Source organism: Tiliqua scincoides, chromosome 6 (assembly GCF_035046505.1).
Source record: "Tiliqua scincoides isolate rTilSci1 chromosome 6, rTilSci1.hap2, whole genome shotgun sequence".
NCBI lineage: Eukaryota > Metazoa > Chordata > Lepidosauria > Squamata > Scincidae > Tiliqua > Tiliqua scincoides.
Window position 1 is genome coordinate 51,683,931 of NC_089826.1, and position 17,698 is coordinate 51,701,628.

Consider the following 17,698-nt stretch of genomic DNA (forward strand, 5'->3'; position numbering starts at 1 on the left):
GACAGATTTTCATTCAAAAAAGTGGGTCCCGGTGCTAAATGTGTGAGAACCACTGTCCTAGAGGAATAACAGTACTAGATCTTGCAACAAAGCAACATTTTTGCAGCCAGCATTTTTGCAGAATATGTAAGAGACTCTATCAAAAAATCCTGCCACCATGGTCAGTCAGCCAGTGGGACACAAAAACCAGGAGGCACTTTCAAGGGCAGTCCCTTGATTCCTGCCATCTCAAAGGTGGCAGCCACATGCTCACTTGTTCCACTATCACCTCATCTGCACATGCACCTCCTACTCCTCTCCCACCTCCCTACCTAGGAGAGCCAGTCACCCCTACTCCTGCAATTTGAAAAGAGCAGCAATGTGTGGCTTTACACACTCATTTCCTTGTTGCCAGTCCTTGCCGTGCAGCTCATTTTAAACTGCAGGAATAGGGGTGGTTGGCTTGTTTAGGTTTGATGAGGAGACTGTGGTGACAGCAAAGGATGAAGTGCCACCACAAAAGCTGGTAGAGAACCAGGAGTGGTGGGCAAGTGTCATTGCTGTTGACATCTCCACCTCCACTAAAACAGCCAAGAGCAAACTTGTACTGCAACTGCTAAAAGAATAGCAGCAGAAACAGCAGTGTCGGGAATGAAGCTGAGAGGTTTTTAGATCCCCCTACTAAATATGAGAACCACCACTTAAAAGATAGCTCTCTTTACCAAGTGAGCAAATGCTGTCCATGCCAGAGAAAACAGCTAGTATGGAAGCATCTCATACAGGGATCTTCTGGGGTTAGACCAGTGCTTGAACTGAGGAGTAGCAGCAAAGGGGCAGGGTTAATGAAATCTACAAGCCCTATTTCTTGACTCCCCCAATTTTAACCAAATTATGCTCCCCAAGTATTCTAAAAACAGTGACTAAGGGTCCAATCCTATCCAGCTTTCCCGTCCTGGTGCAGCCGCATGTTCCCATACCTTGAGGAGGCCTCATTGACTGTTCTTCCATTGCAAGATGCAGCACATGCCCCATCGGTACAGTGGCACCAGCAATGGAAAACTGGATAGGGTTGGGCCCTAGAGCCCAATCCTACATACGTCTACTCAGAAGTAAGTTCCATCACAGTAAATAGGGCTTCTTCCAGGTAAGCATGGATAGGCTGAATTGCAGCTGAAGGTAGCTGCCACAAAGGGGAGAAGTCCTCTGACTCCCTTGTCATTCAAGCACTGAGTCAGGCAACAATTCCACCCTTGCATCTCACACCCAACAAGATCTGCAATCTATTTGCATAATTATGAAACAAACAGGATGTACAGTATTTGTGTTCTGGCTTTTGAACCTTCAGGAGTTCACTCAACAAGTATTTTTGGAACCTTTGTACTAACCAGCCCCTCCCCCCAAAATCCTCAAAGCAGAAGCTTTAATCTCCAATAGAAACTAAAACCCCGCCAATGCCAGGCTAAACTAACAGAATTCCATCCAGAACCCCTTTGGCCAAGGATGTCAAACATAAGGTCCGTGGGCCAAATGTGGCCCCCGGAAGCAACTTATCTGATTCACCATTATCATTGGGCTCTCCCACTGTGATAATTGGGATTTCTCATATCTTGAAAATACGAACAAGGTTTACACATTTCCTGTTCTGTTATTTGCAGCTAATAAGCTTCTATGTGAGAACAAAGTGCTAATTCTGGCCATGAACTGCTTAACGATGTTACTTCCTGTTTAATGATGCATTCTCTGCTTAACTACACTTCTTGCTTAATGATGTCACTTTCTGCTCAGTGATGTCGCTCTCTGCTTAACATCACTTCCTGCTTAATGATGTCACTTTCTGCTCAATGATGTGGCCCTGCTTAACGTCACTTCCTGCTTAATGATGTCACTTCTGGCCCTCAGCAGGCACAGCAAATGCTAACTTTGACCCTCTGTATGGCACAAGGCTGCGATCCTTCTGCGGGTTGACTTGCAGCAAGTCCCCCTGAACAGCCCCAGTGGGGCTCACATCTGAGTAGACACTAACAGGCTTGTATGGTTGACTATTGTGTGATATGTGTGTATTACTTGTTCAAAGCCCTAATGACATCCACTCTGCAGCATCATTTTAAAGCCATGTCTGCCCAACGTTGCATATACGCAACAGGGACCAAATGTGCCCACTTCTGTGGGTTGGGTAGATGCCAAAGCCCCTGAACAGGTAGCATCAGTTCACAGATGGTTCCTCCCTCCGTTTCCATACGGAAAAGAGAACCTGCAATCTCATTGGCGGAAGATGCTATCAATCTAGGGGCAATCATCCAAGCGAACGGCTTGTCTGTGTACGCGGGGGACGAGGGAGGAAAAAGATTCTGTTCCATTTTGGTCCAACTCGGCACCTGTAGCAGGGGGAGGGGCTGATCCGGGAGTGAGCGGAGAGTGGCAGTTGGAGTCTAAGCAACGGAAAGCAAGCGCTCACGGGGATGGGAGGGGCGCGGAAGTTCATCTCCTGAGTGGTTTGTGGGGGCTCTTGTCGCCGTGCCTGAGGCGAGGCGGGAGCCTCCACTGTCCCCCCCTCTCCCCTCGGCGCATGCGCACGATGGAGGCGAGCCTGACTTGCGCCGTGTGCCTGTCGCTCTTCGAGGAGCCCGTCACGCTGCCGCTCTGCTCGCACAACTTCTGCCGGGCCTGCCTGGTCGAGTGCCTCAGCCTAACCCGAGCCAGCGCGGAGCAGCCGCCCTCCTCCTCCTCCTCACGGCAGGCTTCGCGCCGTCATGACCCGCCGGCCGAGGACGGCGGGCAGCCGCTGCCAGGCTCTGCCGGCCGAGCGTCGCGGCAGGGCGGCAGCGGGGCCGCCGTCACCGTCTCCTGCCCGCTGTGCCGCAAGGTCTGCCCGCTGCCTCGGGACGGCGGGGCGGCCGCCCTGCCGGTCAACACGACGCTGGCCGAGGTGGTGAAGCTGTTGAAGGCTGCCCGCGGCCCGCCCGGCGAGGGAGCGGCGGCGGCGGAGGAGGAGGACGCCGCCTCGGCCCTGGCCCCTCAACTGGCGGCGCTGGGCGAGCGCTGCGAGAAGCACCCGGGCCGGGCCCTGCAGCTCTACTGCCGCCTGTGCTGCCGCGGGGGCTGCGGCCAGTGCGTGTCCGAGGAGCACCGCGGGATCTTCCACTCCGTCAACCTCATCGACACGGTGTACCAGGAGGAGAAAGTGAGGGGCTGCCAGGCTGGAGCCCCAGCCGCCTTCTCGTCTCTGCAGAGCTGGCATGTCCTAAGCAGGGACCAGGGAAGCCAGTGCCTCCCACCGGAGTCATTCAAAAAGCACAGCTGCTGTGTGAGGCACCCACAACCTACATGGATTCTGGCTGCCTCACACAGTGGAGTGCTTTTTAAAGGACTCCAGTGGGAGGCACTGGCTCCCCACTCACCCCACGCCTCTGCTGTGACCCCCACATGAGTCCCCCTGATCTTGTAGGCCTGCACTGGGACATAGTAGTTACGGGTAATAGACATTAAAAGTAATACACTGTGCTGTAACTGGTTACACAGCCTGTACACGGTTACTTTATTCAAATATGGTGTTGATCTTAGAATAGGGTATTTTTTTAACCACATAAGTATGTTTGACATCCTTACTATTGTTAACAAGCAATTTGTGGCATCTGTTCTACTCTGTGTCTCATAGGGAGGAGCAGAGGCAAAGAAGGGGCACCTCCATTCAGGCCTAAAGAGTTCGAGGCAATATCTTCCATTTATTTGTCACCCCATAGTGGCCCCATATGTTGATGACCCTTTACCAGGTCTTGGTTACTAAATGATAAACGAAGATGAGAGGATTGGGGTGGCGGGGGATAAACTAGCTACTCTACTTTCCTATCCTTTACTTGAAATCAGGGAACCTTACATTTACTATGCTAAACTGTTCTGTTGATTTCATTGGAACTCAAGCATGTTTACTTTTTTGGTGGAGCCTTGGTCTTTATAACAAATAATACTTCAACAAAACTGAGTACAATAATCCCTACATCTGCCAAGAATTGAATATGCCAGTTTTGAAGTGCAGATCATCTGGGCCAGCTGTCTCCAAAGTGGAGACCACTGTGTGCCAGTAAATCAATTGCCGGTGCAAGCATAGGTTACTGTTCTGCCTGGGGGCCTCATTTCCGTACTGCAGATTGCCCCTGAACTTCATGCTGGGCAGCCCCACTTGCCCAGAAATCTGGGCGCAAAGTCAGCTGGGGTGAAAGACCCTGGAAGTGGCTGGCAAGCACAAAAGTTGGGGGTGATCTGTGGCACAAACGGGAGACTCTCCCACATAACTAAGCACTGTTCAAGTGGGAGGGGGATTAGTCAGGGTGCTGGATTCGGAGAGTCTGAATTCTGGAGAGGCCTGGTCTAGGCTGAAAGTAAAGAATTCAGGAGAACCTGAAAATTGTTTACTTTTATCTTAAAGCAAAATGACTTCAGTAATTGGATATGGCATTGTTAGTTATGTGCTTTTTGGAATGATTTATACATTTTTAAATTATCTGTTCTGTAGCTAACCTTCTTTAGTAACCTGAAGAAACTAAGAACAGTACATCTGAAGCTGATGAAGGAAATTACAACATATTCAAACAATGAAGAGGTAAACTGAAACTAATAAAAGCTATAGATAACTGTATAGCAAGTATTTTACTCAATAGATTCCAGTATATACAGTTGGTTCTCTTTATATGTGAATTTGACTTGCCACCTTCTCTCCTTATCCATGCCTCTGTTGTCATTATCTACTATGCAGAGATGTTCCAGAGGCTGCAGGGGCCTTCAGAATGGTTACCTGTGACCAGTGCAGACCTCTTTAAAATGACTACTGGAAGCTTCCACTGGTCATTTTAAAGGGGTCTGCACTGGTTGTAGGTGCCAATCTGAAGGTCCCTGCAGCCTCTGGAAGAACTCTGCAGCCTTCAGATAATATTTTGGCTCTTCCTGCTACTCTCTGGTGACTTCCTGAGGTGTCTGCTGGAGTCTTTTCTTGGGCACCCCAGTACCCCTTGCAGTAAATAGGTCTACACATAATCATATCTTTGCTATCTCGTTCTTCCCAGTGTTTTGAATTATCTTAAATAATAGTTCTATTCCATTGATAGACATTGTAGGAATAATTATTAAATACAAACAAAATTTCTGAAACTGTTTGTTTCTATACTGGTCTAATTTTGTGCAGGCATTTTCATTACCATTTTATTGTTAATGTACTTGTGTGGCCCTCTTGAGCCATGTAGAATATGTCTAGTATGTGCTTTTGAAAAATTTGAGGTAACTTCAATTGCTTTTCAAAGTGCTTAGATAAAAACCAGTTGCTTAAGTGAATTTTAATTCTAACTTAAGTATATTAAGGCTGCAAAACTGTGCATGCTTGCATAGGAGTAAACTCCATTGAACACAGTGGAACTTATTTCTGAGGAAGCATGTCTGGGATTGTACTGTACATTAAGTTAAAAATAAGCAGATGGAAGCAAACTTAGTTAACATTTCCAGTGTATCTTGTCTGGCTGGATTTTGTAACTTGTAGTGCATATTTGAAGAAAAAATTTCCATAGGTTTGTGCAAGACAATGAAATATTATTGTAGTATATACTTTAAGAATGAAGCATTTTGAATAAATAATATTTTTTATATTTTTAAGAATGTTGAATCCATTAAAATTGGTATTCGTCATATTATCCCTGTTTTAATAGTGCAAGCCCTCAAGTTCCATAGAATTTATTATCCAAATGCGGGGGAGAAAAAACATAGCAAGCTGTTGCATGTCTCTGTTGCTTTAGGAGAGAATTTTGCATGTTGAATTATGCATTAAATGAGTTGTGTAACCTGAAAAGCATTCACCAGTGGTTATTAGGAAAACAAAGCAGCCATACATTCTTTTTGTCAACAGTTTAGGGTCAAATCAAACTATACATATCGGGGCTTCCTGTATTCCTGCACCTTTCTTCCTTGTCTGTATTCATTTTTCTTGATAATAGTACTATGAAGTGCAGAAGCTTGCAGCTGAAAGCTAAATCTTTGAAGTACAGGACATTTGTATGAATTATACCACTGTATGATGCTGATTCTTGACTTCTTTCTGTGGCATGTGTATCTCGTTTTTAAAAGTTTGTTGCAACGTTCTTTATAGTGTTGTGATTTAAGTCATTGCAGCATTACCCATTTTCTTCATTCCCTCATATGCATGCATCTTCCTAAGGCTGGGAAACAGCTTGGTGCCAAATGACTGTTGCACCTGAATACTAAATATGTGAGACGCCTCACCCCCTCATTATTATTTTTAACCATGGTGAAGAAGCACTGTTTGTTGTTAGTGATTGTGCTCTGTGTGTAATGGAAATGGGAGAAGAGATGTTTTTATTTTGAAACGTTTGAATTGTCTTATTTGGACTGAAAAGATTGTATGAGGTGGCTAACACCCATCCAGTATTGAAGCTTAGTATTCAAAATAGTCAACTAATGACTTAAATAAAACCGCAGCGAACAAACTACAAATTAGAAACTAGCAAAGAAACTCATCAAAATTGCCAGAAAGGAGAACCCCTTCAATTCAGAGAGTCCAAAAAGCAGCCTAAGTACAGTATACAACTTTTACCTAACATCACAATGCCAGCAAAGAGAGGGAGGAGTGAACAGCATCTGGAAAGGAGTCGTAAAATCTTCACGCAGCTGTTGGAAGGGTTCTGCTCTTAAGTATTTCAGATAGCTAGGGGTCCTGCACTGGGGCATCTGAAGAAGACCTCAGTATATGGGTAGGTCTATATAGAAGTAGTCTTTTAAAAATCCTTAATCCAGACTTTAAGGTTGAAAGTTTAATACCACACTACTCAGTAATCTAACAGCAGTGTTTGAACCAACTATCATTTCTAAAAATTTTTCATAAGGCAGCCGCGCTTTGAATGCATTGCAGTAATTTTAATCTGGTAGTGACTAAAACATAACATACAGACTTTAGATAGCTATTATCCAAGAAAGAATGCAGCCGGCATATTTGCCTAAACTGGTAAAATGCATTCCAAGCCATTGCCACCACTAGGCCATATAAGTGCAGCATGCCTAGAGCAGTCATATCTACTTCAAGATTAGTTTTATGCATTGCATTGCCATGTCTTGTACTTTTGAAATCCTTGTGGATAACTTACAACTGGGGGGCAGGCAGATTCCCCTCTCCACCCTCATTCATTTTTTTCTTCTGTCTTTTTTTTTTTTTTCATCTGCAAGAATTGTAGATGTGAACATACATGTACTTTGGCGAGCATATCAGTGAGGTCTAAATTTGAACCATAGGCACTTATCTGTTAAATCTAATTACTGTTCTAGGCAGTAATGCAGAATGAAGAGGAAATTATCAAAACCAAATTTGAAAAAATCTGCAACGCTTTAGAAACTAGGAAAAAACAGTTGCTTGAAGACCTTGAAAACCAGAGGAAAAGGAAAGAGAAGGAATGTCAAATATGGAAGAGAGTGAAGGAAGTTCACAGGAAGACCATTGAAAACGTTCTGAATGATTGTGAAAACCTTGTAGATGAATGTGATCCCCAGCGTTTCTTAGAGGTAAGAACACTGTAGGTGTTGGTTACACATAAATTGATGTATAGGCAAACAGGATTTTGTTTCTTAAACCATACTGTTCTAGAAGACAAAAAATTGCAACCATACTAAAGTTACTCTAAGAGCCCAATCCTATCCTCTCCCCCCCCCCCCCCGCTGATACAGTCCTGTCAAAAAGGCTACTGCTCTATGGGGGGGGGAAATCGGGAGGCTTGCCAGAGATAAGAGAAAATATTGACCCTTACACTTCCTGATTGCCAGTGGGTTTCCTAGAGCCTTTACCATCTGGTTTAAGTCCAAAGGGGGTGGAGAGTCTGTTAAAAGGATCCAACGTGTGCCATTGCCACTGAATCCATCCTATCCTACAGCATCCCACCACCCTGTTCCTTTCCCCTCCCTGCCCACACATTGCTGCCTTACCTTCTGTGGTGGGTGTGGTCCATTGTCAGGATTGAGGTGCTGCTACCTCTTGCGGCAGCACTTGGAAAATGGCTGTTGCGAGCACCTGTCAGCAGCCATTTTACAACAACAGAACTGTTCCACTGTTGTAAATGTTTTTGTGAAACAGCCCAAACCTGATAGGAGTAGGCTGACAGTCTGTATCCTGCTTTGTTTGTCCTGTTTAGTTATAGCATAACATTTCTCTGACTGCAGTTGGCATTAACAGCTTCGAAAAGTGAGGGCACAGTTAAATTGAATGTGGGCAAAGCACTCATTCATGGAGAAATTCATCCCCTCTACTAACACAAGTAAGCAGGATGTAGAGGATGGAAGTGAGTGTGCACAAGCCCAAGACATTCTTCAAGCATGTAGTAGATTTGTGGGAGGACAAGTTGTGATTTAACAGACTCTGAAGCTCTTTTCAAATATTGTTTAAGCATAGAGACGTTCAGTATAGAGATCTCAGTAAGGCACAGAAGATCTAGAATGGTAGAAAACAGAGATATGAATGTGTCAGACAAATATTTTTAATGGATTCAAATGCACAAAAGGAAAACACCTGCATATTGTATTGCTCTTAGTAAAGCTTATACTGAAAGTTAAGCGTCCGTCATTTGAAAACATGATAGAGACTCGCAGCCCAATCTCAACCCGTGGTGGAACAGGCAGGCCAGCTGACCTGCTTCCTATCCAGCGCAGGGGTTGGGGCTGGATGTGGTGCAACCTGGGACAAGGGGAATAGATTTCCCTTACCCTGGGTAACATAGCATAGGGCTACTTGGATCTAAAGTGGTGTTGCAGATTTGAGCAGCCTGACATTAGGCCAGGCCTCCAGAGATTGGGATTAGGATCTGGTCTAAGTGCCAGATCTAGGCACCACTCCCTTCCTGGGCCTGACCCACCAATGGGCCCACCTGCCCTCACCCTGCCCTGGAACACCCCAGCTCCACTCTCCCCCACTAACTCAGATTCCCATGCCAGCCTGAGTCAGCCAGCAAGAACTCACTGTGCAGCCTCCCTGGTCCTCAGAACACCCTCTGGACATAAACAGAGAATAGCTCTGGTTGAGTGGACCAGAAGCTCTTGGTGAACCAGAGGCTGGCTGTCATCATGTATAATCACACAACAACACTGCTTTGCAGGCTTGGCCATCCTCCTTTAGCTAGGCAAGTTCCATTTGTGAGAAGGCACTGAACTCATAGACATACAAATAAAAAAGCTGCCTTTACACTCCAGGCTGAGCTCTGTGTTGCAACACAACGTTGGGCAGATAAAGTTTCCCTTAATGAGCACATTTGTGGTATTTGTTCTTCTGGATTAACCTGGAAAGAGTGCTGGGCTCTTCCATTAGTGCTTTTGTACAGCAGTTTTCCTTCCCAAATTCTACTGTCTGGCCTTGATGTGCCATGCTGAAATAATCTGGTTAAGCTAATATTTGAGAAGTATTGTAATAAAGTAGTAGGTTTTGATTGTAATAAAGTAGTAGGTTTTAACTTAATAGCAGAAAATCTTCATTTCTGTTTTGTTTAATTCACAGGTTGCGTGCAGCTTGAATCAAAGGTAAGCATATTATACCAAGTAAACATTCATGCAACCTGTTGACATACACTGTTTTGGTAAGGCAGTTTATCAAATGTAAATATAAGGCTTCATGCAGCCAAATTAATGAAAGGTTTATTTGGTAAAGTTGTGGTTTATTTAAATCTGTTGTATTGGTTGCCATTCTTCTTGTCCCTTGTAAGTGTCTTGCATCTCCTATGGCAAGCACAATTTCACTATCCTAAAGTTCAGAAACACAAGCAAATTTATTCCTTTTTTCAGGATTTTAGGAAGAAGCTTCATGTATGAGGTGTGGTGACATAATGATTATGAGTTTTGCCCACATCCTTTCAGGGTTGTAGACTTAAGTCTCATCTTATATTACATAGGTTGTTTGTACATTGCCGTACAGGTAAAGTCAGACAGTGAAATTCTCGCCATCTCATTTTTTTGTTGCCATAAAATTGATGTGCTTAACTTAAGGATAAGGTGACTTCAGATTGGTTCTGCAATTTACTAAAGCATAAGATTGTGTACAGTTGAGGTGGTTCCCTTTATGTCCATCATATTCTATTCTATGAGTGTATAAGAGGTCGTGAATGGCCACAGGAGGTCTACATCACTTGCTGCATCACAATGCCCCAAATTAAGCCATGCAGACTCTTCTCTGAAGAATCTAGTGTTTTGGAAATACACTCACTAAAGACTAAATCATTTTTCCGGTAGGGGAAATCCCTACCATGTGCTTAAGCATTATGATAGTTTGATTCTTCTTGCTATTCTGGAACCTGCCTAAATATTTCTATACTTATTTTCCCAATTCAAGTGATTCATCGGGTAATTAGAATTGGAATTCATTTTTCCTCCAGGATTTAAGCATTCATTAGCATATGTTGTACAGCCATTGCACTAAGGCTGCACATGTTATACATTTCTCTTATTGATGCCAAATGGGCTAGTGTACTATGAAATACCTGCTGGTAAATTGTTGTGCTTAATACCTTGTTCCTAGGGAAAGAGTTCTCCTAGGAGATATTTGTTCTTTTGTTTTAGACTCTGTTGTGGCTCTTTCCTGTAGCCCTTCTCCGTATTGCCCTATTAGAGGGTGTTTTAGACTTGAAATGATTGAGGAGGAAAGGTTGAACACCAATTTTGAAGTATTCGTACTAGCTGCATGAGACAGCTAATTAGGATCAGATTAAACATGCAAACAAATATGTGCAATGGAGGCATGCTTCAAATCAGGAGTGCCTTTTGGGGGGTGGGAAATATCTATGGAAGTGGTAACCTCCGTTGGGAGAGGAAGATACCCTTTACTCATATGCCACTTTACTCATGAGCTATTTTCCTACCAAATATTGTCCCCTGAAGCAGTTACTTTCACCCAAAGTGGCAGTTTGAGGAACTTAAGCCATTTCTGCCCAGTGTTGCATATATGCAACAGGGACCAAATGTGTACATCTGTGGACAGGGCAAAAATGGATTAATGGGGATTAATGGATTTACTTTTTAAAAAAGTAAAAAAAATCTACCATGAATTTGGTGACTGAGTACTGAATGGGCCTGTAGCTCAGTGGAAGGTCAAGGTATTTCCATGCAGAAGGTTCAGGGTTGAGTATCCACTATCTCTAGTGTCTGAAACCATGGAGAGCCACTGCCAGTCAGTGTTGATAATGCCAAGCTAAGTAAACTAATGGTCTGACTCAATCTAAGGCAACATTCTGTGTTATGACCTGGAATTAGCTGCTGCTTTGTGTTTCTCATATGTAAAATGCATTTTTAAGGATTGACATTAGAAACTACGGCAGAGTGTCACTCATCATTTTGACTAACTGCATTCCTTAATCCACCAATTGACAAAGCCCATGGTTTTAATTTTAAAAGCACAAACCTGAATTAGCTCACCCCTAGTATAAATCATACCTTCTCTCGTCATAAACATTCATATTAAAATCTCATTTAGATGCTGATTTCACAGAATTTTGAGAAGCTGCTAACTTTTGCAGTCTCTCTGCTTTTAAGAACTAGTTTGTTCACCCACTTTCTTTAGTGTTACATGCTTTCATGCCTAATTCTATAGTTCTTCTTGGGAGTGTCGCATCATAAGTAGTTGGAATAGTACTTTCATGAGTCCTTAAATTTTTGGTGCAGAATGAAGACTCAGCTTGACCTGATGCAAATGGCTTCCTGCCATGAAAATCAATCTGAATGCAAGCAGATGCAAATGGATACAACGTCTGTAGTTAATAATATCTTAGCCTTGAAACTCACTGCAGTTGATCTGGATGCTGTTAAAGGTAGGGGAATATGCTCGAACCCATCTGGGGGAGAAATGCGGGATAGTATGTTCCAGTGTGGTGCTCTATCATTTTATAGTGCAGAAGTATCATGTTTTAAGACTGTCAAGATTTTTTTTATCAAAAACCATGAACTCTTAAAATGAATAGGGATCATTTTGACTGACTCCAGTGAAGTCTGAATTGTCCCATTGTTTTTGTAAAAGTAGATTTACCTGAAATGTTGACATTTTAATATCAACAAAAAATTGCATATTTTTTGCACAACGTCAAAGTACGTTTTGCACTATACCCTAAAAGTGGTTTCTAATCTTTTGTTCTTTAAAGCAGATGTTCCTCCTGGAGACAGTGAACACTTTGTATTTGCAAACACTGAAAACAACTGGGAAAATCAGAAAAGCACACCAGTAAGTAAGCAGCCTGTAAGCAGTCATATTAAGTGAATTGTAATAAATGATACTTGTGGATTGATTTTTAGTTTTTATTTGCCTTTTTAGCCTATGGCAAGAGAAGATGCTATTTTGGATAATGGAAGTATTACCTCCACTCAATCTGTGTTGGCAACTACTGAATCTGAAAGTATGAGCTACGAGGCAAGTGCATGTGTGTCCATTGTCTTGATCTCCTTGTAATTTTGGTAATAGTTTTAAATGTACAGAGTTTAAAAGGTCTGTCATTGTCATGCATGTGCAGTGTGATTAGAGTGAAACTTTTTTTCAAAAAATAAGCTGCATAGTGAGTGGTATGAATCAGGTGCTTTTAGTATTTCTCTTTATTTTCAAATGCCACTTAAAACTATTATTACTGGCCTGTCAGTGAACGTGACTGTTTATGCAGAATGAAAAGAGGCTTTTTTCTATAAGAGATGCTTTTTTTTTCCTCCCAAGAAGCTTTCATCCCAGGAAGCAAATCTAGGTACCAAAATAGGAAGATGAACGGAAATGGCAGCAAGGGTATGCAAAAAAAGCCTATGTGATGGTTTCAGTTATATATAATTTAGCTGCAGTAGGGAAGAAGTACTAGGACATTGTGCTAGACTTAAAGGTGGGTTTTAAAGAGGGATTTGAAGGAAGCGAGAGCAAATATGCAGGTGTTTTGAGAGGCATTCTCAGCATAAAGGATGGTAAGGGAGAGGCTGGAAACATCTGAGGGATGAGGTGTTTGCATGGCTAAGGGTGATGGAACTGGGGGAGTGAAGGTCATGGGCAGGAGCTTAGCAGAATATGAGATCAGAGAGTTATAGATGGGCATGACCATGAAGGGCTTTGAAGGGACAAGGGCTTTGAAGGGACAAGGAATTTGTGGTAGATTCCTGAGTGAACATGAAGGTAATGAAGGAAGTTAATGGAAATGAAAATAACAAAGGAAGATTATGTGGTCTTAGCAATGATAGTGGTGAATGATTTTGGCAGCAAAGTGCTGGAGAATGGTGAGGAAACCAATGGAAGACCAGTGAGGAGGTTGCAGGTAGTCAAGGTTAGCAGTAACAGGATGTGATCTAGAGTTTATGGCTGAGGAGAGAAAGAAGTCCACGTTGTAAAGGGAGAAGTAGCATGACTTGGTGACAGACAAATTGGTGGACAAAGGAGAGAGAGGATCAAAGATAAAACCAAGGCTTTGATCCTGCTCAACATGGCGACATTGTCAGTGAATAAGGAGAGAACTGTCCGTCCTAGCACAGATTTAGTACCTGGAACAGGGTCCAATAGAACTGTTGCCTCATCCCATTCTGGGATGCATACTCTTCCATATTCCCATCCAGGCCCCCTTCTTGGCCAGCATAACTTAGTAGTCTGCTAAGATGAATTGTATACAGTTGCACAGCACAGTTTTAAATCTGTAGCATACTTATTGAAAGTACCAATTGCATCAGACTAAAGGTTTTGTATTACTTGCACATTCTAAATATGGCATCCTCTTTCATTTTAGGAGTTGCGTTATAATCATTACTTAACACATCGAGTGCATTCAGATGATTTACAGATTCGAATCTCGGCTCTAAATGAAAAACTGACCTTGCCAAAATCTCTGCCTTCAAGCATCACAGCTTTAGAAATTCCTCTTTCTTTTCTTAGTGCAGAAGCAAATAATCAAAACGCATCAAAAATACCAGCGTCACCAAGACAGGTTGTCAATGAGTCCGGTTTTTCCAGTTCACTTGATTTTACATTTAGTGCACCAGCTGCAAATTTGAATTTTTCTGTCTCAAACAATATTTTTAATATTAAAAAATCCCAGAAAGTCAGCAAGAAAACCTCACTGTCAGAAAAAGCTACTAACATTTTAAAACCAGCCACAATTCCTCCGCCTCGTGCTGCAATGCTTCCTTTTGGAACCCAGCCCTCACTTACCATATTGTCAAATTTACCCCAGTCAGCATCACCCTCTGCAACTGCTATAAACTTTAACTCATCTGGTGAAAATGCGCAGCATCCAGATCCATCTCTTGTTTTCAGTTCAAGTGGCAATTTGACGTCGTGCACTGCAACTAAGGGGTCAGCTCCATCGTTCAAAACAGATAATCCATTTTTAACTCTTTTTCTAGAGAAACCTGAAGATTACAACTTAAACAGCATAAATGGATATAACGCTTCAACCATAGTTTCTTCTACTACTACTACTACAACTGCTGCTATGTCCTTTCCTACTGCTTCCCGCACTATTGGTCCTGGGCCAGGTTCAACAAAGGGAATGCCTTGTTTTTCAGTTCTATCTACCGGTTTTCAAAATGCTCCTTTTCAGACAGCCACACTGAACAGTTCACAGAAGGCCTTATTTCCTTCCATTCAGAAGGAAGAGAACAAAGCCACTTCCATCACTAAGGAACAAAATCTTAGACATGGTTGGTTCACACCACCTGCAGTTAGTAAGCAATTAGGAGGGAACTCCAGTTGCATTGCAAATGTGGCTTGCGAATCAGCTAGTTGTTTTGAGAAGGCAGACACTTCAGAAAAGCAATCTGTTTCTGGTAGTCTCTCTCCAGACAAATGTTGGACAAGTAACACTCCATGTTTGTTTTCTTTCAAAGGCAATATCAAAAATAGTTGTGCCTCATATGAGGAGAAAGTTGACCCCCCAAAATCAGCTGTGTCTTCCAAAAACAGTATTCCTGTTTATAAAGAAATTAAAAATCTAATCAGCAGCTCCTCCTTTTCCTCCATGGACAAGTGTCAGACATCAGAAACGGAAAGCACAGCTTCTTCTCAACAAAATGTACTACATGTTATTACTCCAAACAGTGCTTTAATTTCACCCAACCTCCCTGAAGAGAGCCATTTTCCATTAGAAGACCCACCTATGGCTAACGACCATATAGGATTTCCTACATTAGCAAATGGACCATGTTGTATGTCAAATGCAGATTCTGATGTAGAAGACCTAAGTCAAGAATCTAACTCCAGTGACTCTAGCTGTACATCAGAATACTTTTCTGTTGCTGAAGATAAAGTATTACCAAGCTGAAAATTGGAAACATGCAAAAAAAAAAATAAAGCAGAAAAACTTACTGAAAAGTATAAATCTTGATTTTGCTAGTGTTTCTAAAGAGCAGTATGATCAAATTTAACTATCGTCCCCAGATATTTTTGGTAAAATCTGATACTCTGAAGCACCTGATACCTGTGTGACCTTGTATATCCAATATTTAATTGCTAAAAAAAATCAGTATCTCTAAAAACAATTACAGTTGGCATGTAGCTATGGGGACCTTCAATGAGATTCCAAAACTTCATAATAGAAGATATGTTTTGAGTAAGCAGGTCTTTAGTTCCTTTATTTACTAACACAGTACAACATTGATTTTCAGTTTGCACGCAATATAGAAAGTCCTTCATACAAGTCTCTTTGAAACTCAAATGTTAAGTTTTTATATTTATATAGAATTTTGTCATTGGCTACCTGTCTACAAGAGCACACTGTCTGGGAACACATAGAATAATGCTCAAAGCTTCTGAATTTGTAATTTTTTTCCTACTTGCTACGGTCAGAATGATAAGGGGCTGGAAGATTTGCTGAAACTGCATTATGAGTAGCATTCATTATACCTTGTGCTTGTTTTGTAGAAGTGAACATCCAATGGCAGTAACTTTTCTGAATTCATTTCCCCAAATAAATTCTAAAACTTATGTTAACGGTTTATTTATTTGCATAATTAAACATTACTTTTGCCCTTCAAGAAAGGTGCCCAACCTAGTAAGGCTTTGATCAGTTTTATTCTATCTATAAAGTGCAGCATCCAAGACAGCCCTACCAGCTGTGTGCATTCTGATGGGGGGGGGCACACAAGATATGCTTTTGTTTATGGGGAAATGCATCCACGAGGGTCAACATGTATAGGACTTAGAACCACATGTTAATCTAACTCTAGGGGAAAAGCCATGCTAGTCCCTCTTCTAGCACTGTCAATCATCCTTCAGTAGCCTTCATGCTTGTATCCCAGTAGCTCTGCCCCACCAAAATTGAGTGTTTTCCCAAGGCCTTGCCCTTCTGAGATAGAAAACTTCCTGTTTCAGGCATATCATGTTTTCACAAGGAATATTTTCCCCCTTTATTGTTCAGTTGTCCTTTAATCAAGAAAGCAGGAGCATCCTTTCTAAAACTTCAGCTCCTGTCCCTTCTGCTGAGCAGGGAGTTTCTTCCTAAATTCACTGATGCTACCAGCCAGTTGATAGTGGTCACTGAAGACAACTGGTTGGAAATGGAGAAGGGAGCCAAAAGGTAACATGACATTCACTGGAGGTGTGGCAAATGCACAGTTCATTTGGTAGCCAGCCAAGTTCACCCTTACGTCTTTCCCCTTACTTAAAAGTTCTTGGAAGCAGAAGACCAAGGCATTCTTTCTACAGGGAATGGGGCAAAAGGAGGAGGAAAAGCTATACATTCCACATGTTATCTTCTATAAATGTTTCCAGGTAAAAGTATGCCCCAGGATGTTTTTGTTCAGTTACATAAATAAATTAAAATATCTCATTGGGTGAGTAATACCCGGATGTGTTATGTTCTTCCCAGTAACCAGTGTGTCAGTGGATGGAAAACTACTACTTCCAGTTCCAGTTTGGTGCAACTGTCTAACACAACTGTTCTCAAAGAGCAGAAGAAGGCCATTCCCCTTTAAGGAGTGTGGCCCAGAAATGGATGTCCCAATGGCACTGCAGAAATCGTGGTGCCATGGGAACCCAGGGGCTTGTATTACTACCTGGGTATTGCGCTGGCCTTTGATCAAAAACCAGAATTGTGCTCCAATCCCCAATGAGAGTGATTACAAACATTAGGGAGGCCCACAGAGGGGCTGCAGGCCTCCCAGACCCTCCCTGAGGCCAGTGCAAGCCCCCCAGTAGGAATACAAGATCCTAGGTCCCCAGGGTGCCACAACTGCTGTGGTGCTATTGGGGGCACCCCCTGCCCCCCCCCAAGATTTTATTTACTACATTTGTATCCCGCCTTTCTCCCTGAAAAGACCCAAAGTGGTTTACAATAAGTGAAAATTACAAAAACAAACACAATTAAAACAAGTTGCAAACAGTTGCAGAGATTCTCAAACTTGCAGAGTTTGGCGGGATACAAACTTGCAGAGTTTGAGAACCACTTAACGGATACAGCAGCTGTAGGCATGCAATTGGTCAGAAGTTCTTTTCCCAGTTTACCAGAAGTTCTTTTCCCATGTTCTGTTCCTTAACCAAGCCAGTGTTCTCCCCAAGATGACCTCCCTTAACAGAACCAGGGAAGGCAGCCGGTAGGTGGGTGGCACTGCTGAATCTGGGATTTCTGCCAAAAAGATCAGAGGTGGTCTCTGCATCTATTTCAGCAGTGAGGAGCTGGATTACTCAGTAGCTCAAATCGATTTTGTGGCTAGCAACAAACAAGGTTTGTTTATTAACCATTTACTGTCATGTTAC

At 42.6% G+C, this 17,698-nt stretch overlaps 1 protein-coding gene across 1 annotated transcript; it reads left to right on the top strand.

Moving 5' to 3' along the window:
- Nucleotides 1–2,394: 2,394 nt before the first annotated feature.
- LOC136655587 (uncharacterized) lies at nucleotides 2,395–15,928 on the top strand. Its single transcript, XM_066632157.1, has 8 exons — nucleotides 2,395–3,160; nucleotides 4,490–4,576; nucleotides 7,297–7,530; nucleotides 9,506–9,528; nucleotides 11,659–11,804; nucleotides 12,135–12,211; nucleotides 12,302–12,397; nucleotides 13,734–15,928. Exons 1-8 carry the CDS (start codon nucleotides 2,546–2,548, stop codon nucleotides 15,264–15,266), a joined length of 2,811 nt encoding a protein of 936 aa, XP_066488254.1. The 5' UTR covers nucleotides 2,395–2,545; the 3' UTR covers nucleotides 15,267–15,928.
- Nucleotides 15,929–17,698: the final 1,770 nt, after the last annotated feature.

Bases quoted from the DNA above. Each gene is read 5' to 3' on its own strand.
- LOC136655587 (XM_066632157.1), top strand. From the start codon at position 2,546: ATGCGCACGATGGAGGCGAGCCTGACTTGCGCCGTGTGCCTGTCGCTC. The intron at 3,161-4,489 runs GTGAGGGGCTGC...TCTGTTCTGTAG, and splicing joins CGGTGTACCAGGAGGAGAAA to CTAACCTTCTTTAGTAACCT. The intron at 7,531-9,505 runs GTAAGAACACTG...TTTAATTCACAG, and splicing joins ATCCCCAGCGTTTCTTAGAG to GTTGCGTGCAGCTTGAATCA.